The following is a 3,957-nucleotide window of genomic DNA, read 5'->3' on the forward strand; positions in this document are numbered from 1 at the left end:
AACAAAAACAGAGGCAAATACAATACATTGTAAAAACAATATCATACTCTATAGCCTGAAACTGCATTCGAGTATGCCTAAAATGAATGGTTGGAATCAAGATGTCAACTGCGTCAGAACATGAGTTAAGGTCACTTGGCTTCCTATTTTTTACCACACGTGAAATCTGGAGGCGGACTCCATGCAAACCTTGTACTTTGAAAAAATCCCCAGCTGAACATATCAAATCTCTGTGATACGCTTGTCTGTGGCAGCACCGCAGCAGCCGGAGTATCATGTAAAAGGAAACTCACAGAAGGAATCACCTGCAAGACTTTCTGCAATCTCACCGCAGGCCAGTGAGATGCAACGGACGAGTATTATAATGCCATGCGGTCGGTGATAATTCTCCGGGTCGGTTTTGTATTTGGTTAGTCAACGGTTGGAGATGATTCCCTGTGATCATGGGCTGCGTTTTGATGCATATAGTATGCTTGCAAGAAGGGAGCTTAATGGCCGGTCAAATTTATAGATCTGGAAAGCGTCCATTTGTGATGTGTCAAAATTGTAGTACGTCGGAAATGGTGGATTGAAGAGGATATGAGGTGGGCTTGCTTGCAAAAGAAAGGATGTGTGTGTTTCCATATGCTGGAGGCCAAATTGGCAAGTGACATTATGGGATGACCCCACACTACGATAAAAGCATGCCGTGTGTAGCACCACCACATTTGTATTCCTCTTGCACCTTCCGTCTGTTACTTCCTTCGTAAAGAAATATAAGCGTTTAGATCAAATTTCTTTACCGAGGGAGTACTTACTGGCAGAGAATTTTGAGTGCCTCTAGAAATACAGAGGGTCTAATAAATCAATGAATCTCAGGAACTCGGTTTTTCATTAATTAACTGAACAATTTTCTTCCTTTTAATTAATTGACGAGGCAAATCTTTTGATTCTGTTTAAATTTTTGTCCGGTTCGTTCAGTTTAGCCAGAGCCAAGTTCCAGGTGTCATTCTCAGGCTTTCTTTGACAGTCTTTTTCTTAGCCCATTGGTTCAGGTGCCACCAACCCTATTGCAACGAATGCTGCTACCTTTTTCTCCCTGGAACAAGAACGAAAGTTACCACTCCCTCCGTTCATAAATATTTGTTTTTCTAAACATTTCAAATGGACTACCACATACGGATGTATGTAGACATATTTTAGAGTGTAGGTTCATTCATTTTGCTTTGTATGTAGTCACTTGTTGAAATATCTAGAAAGACAAATATTTAGGAACGGAGAGGGTACTTGAGTATAGATCACTTACTCTCTCCACTACCTCTAGTAGTACTTGAAACGGAACAGCGAGTAGGTATCTTCTTCGTAACTTTGAATGTAAAACCAAACTTTCGGCATTGACCTGGAGCAAGTGGCGCCCCATATCCCCTTGTTTTCTCGCTGAAAATCTCATAGCGCGTCTCACGTTGAGGATAGGGAACACGCTGCGAAGCATCGTCGTGCTGGGCACTCAACCGCCGGCAACCAAAACCAGTATGAACAGAGACAGAATGAAACCAGGGTTAACAATCCAATAAAATAAGGTTTAGATCAGTATGAATCTCCCCCCAAATTAAGCTTCCTCGGCACTAATTGCCAGCATCTCTTTCAATTATGACCCCTTTGACTATTCCCTCGCAGAATTGCCGGCCTACGTGTTGTACATATAGCCTCGTCGCATCATTTCTACTCCTACTTCAAATAGACTTGGAATGGGCCATTAGTACGAGTTGGTGTGGTGTGCATCGCGATCTATGGACATGGACATGGAGGAGCCTCCCCACCTGTTCCTGTGCCCCATCTCCATGGAGCTCATGCAGGAGCCCGTCACGGTGTCCACCGGCGTCACCTACGACCGCCGCAGCATCGAGCGCTGGCTCTTCTCGTACGGCCGGGCCACCTGCCCGGCCACCATGCAGCCGCTCGCCAACCTTGACCTCACCCCGAACCACACCCTCGCGCGCGTCATCTCCTCCTGGCTCGACCGCGGCTCCCCTTCCTCCTCCTCCTCGTCTTCGTCGTCGCCGTCCACGTCGTCGCTGTCGAGTCCGGTCCACGAGCTGGGGACGCCGCTGACGAGGATGCTGGAGGAGGAGCGGCTGCGGTCGGCGCTGGGCGACCTCGAGGAGACGCCGTTCAAGGTGACCGCGCTCAAGAGCATGCGGAGCTGCATGGCGGGCGACGTGGCCATGCAGATCATCTTCGTCGCCTCGGGCGGCGTTGAGGCGGTCGGCCGCGTGATGGCGCAGGCGCTGGCCGAGAGCGGCGCGGGAGGCGACTTCTCCGCGTTCACGGTGTGCGAGGAGGCCGCCGCGGTGCTCGCCGCGCTCCCGCTCTCCGACAAGGCGTCGGTGGGGCTCGTTCTTGCGCCGGAGTGCCTGAGGCCCGTCATGGCGTTGCTCCAGCGCGGCAGCGCGGAGGCGAGGTTGCACGCCATGGACATCCTCACCAAGATCTCCAGTGCCGGCGCCGGTGACCACTGGACTGCCGGCATCGACGTCGACGACGTGCTCAAGTCCCTCCTCGAGCTCCTGTCTGACGAGGTCTCCGCGCGCCTCAGCTCGCGCGCGCTCGACGTGCTGCTGGACGTCGTGGAGCGGTCGCCGAGCGGGCGCGCCAAGGCCGTGGAGGTCGGCGCGGTGCACGTCCTCGTCGAGCTCCTCGTCGTGGACGCCGACGACCGCCACGTCGCCGAGCGGATACTGCTGCTTCTCAAGCGGCTGTGCAAGTGCCCCGAGGGCCGCCTCGCCTTCGCCGAGCACGACCTGTCGGTCGCGGCCGTGGCGAGGACAATGCTGAGGGTGTCGGATCTGGCCACGCAGCTGGCCGTCAAGGTGCTGTGGCTCGTGTCCATGGTGGCGCAGTCGGAGAAGGTGCTCGAGGACATGGTGCTCACCGGCGCCGTGGCGAAGCTGCTGGGGCTGCTGCACGTCGAGAGCGCGCCGTCCACGAAGCAAAAGACGGTGAGGATGGTGAGGATCCACGGCGTGTTCTGGAGGCAGTACCCTTGCTTCCCCACCGACCTCAAGGATTACTTGAGGTTGCTCGATTGATTTGTTCATTAGTTCCAGATAATCTGCAAGAAAAGTGAACAAAAACCGTGAATTTTCTTATAGTAGAAAAGTTTTGGAACTAATCTATTTGTGATTATAATGTAAAGACTATATGGAATGTATCTAAAGATATATGGAAAATGTATATGAAACGGCAAGAGCATCATTCCCTCTTACGTCCATCTTAATGGTTTCATGCGACATTCCCAATTTTCTTCAAGAAATTGGCAGTTGTGCTCTCTTCTCATGTGCATTGCACTGCCGATCAATCCCCAATCATAAACCAAGCGCCGTCGCACGAATACACGGCACTGTGTAGGTCTTCGATCCTATGCATTGCAACATATTTGGCATCTCGAATTTCCAGTGATTAAGTTTATCACTGTTTTAGAGAAATAAATAAAGAGGAGGTAATGATGTAACTTTACTAAGTTTGACTTTAGATAAATCTTATATGTGTAACAAAAATGACTAGAGGAAGTACTTTATACTATGAACGTAGTAACTTAGACTAGTGTCATATGCATGACACTACTATAAGTTAGAGCATCTACAGTCGGACTTTGCAAATCCGGTCCCCCGAACGCACGCGGACGCGTCCAAGCGCGTCCGCAGGCACCGACCGTGCACGCCTTAAATTAGCCACTTTGCATCCGGCTCATCCACCTCCTGCTCGACCTCATCCGTGTAGGTGAACATCTCCGCCTCCTCCGCGGCCTCTTGCGCCTCCATCTCCTGCCAGCGACGGCGTCTTGCCTCCGCAGTCGACTCCGACCGAAGAGAATCGAGGATTGCCTGCTGCTCCGCCTGCAGATCCCCGTCGCCAACGTCCCCCACATTCTCCTCCTCCTCGTCCTCCTCCACCACCTCCTCCTCCTCCTCCTCCAAC

General features: G+C 51.8%; 1 protein-coding gene across 1 annotated transcript; it reads left to right on the plus strand.

Annotated features, from left to right (window-relative positions):
- The first annotated feature begins 1,728 nt into the window (after positions 1–1,728).
- Positions 1,729–3,220, plus strand: LOC123141663 (E3 ubiquitin-protein ligase PUB23-like). The gene has a single exon (XM_044560752.1). It carries the CDS (start codon positions 1,770–1,772, stop codon positions 3,066–3,068), a length of 1,299 nt encoding a protein of 432 aa, XP_044416687.1. The 5' UTR covers positions 1,729–1,769; the 3' UTR covers positions 3,069–3,220.
- The last annotated feature ends 737 nt before the right edge of the window (positions 3,221–3,957 follow it).

The sequence above is a fragment of the Triticum aestivum genome, chromosome 6D (genome assembly GCF_018294505.1).
Source record: "Triticum aestivum cultivar Chinese Spring chromosome 6D, IWGSC CS RefSeq v2.1, whole genome shotgun sequence".
NCBI lineage: Eukaryota > Viridiplantae > Streptophyta > Magnoliopsida > Poales > Poaceae > Triticum > Triticum aestivum.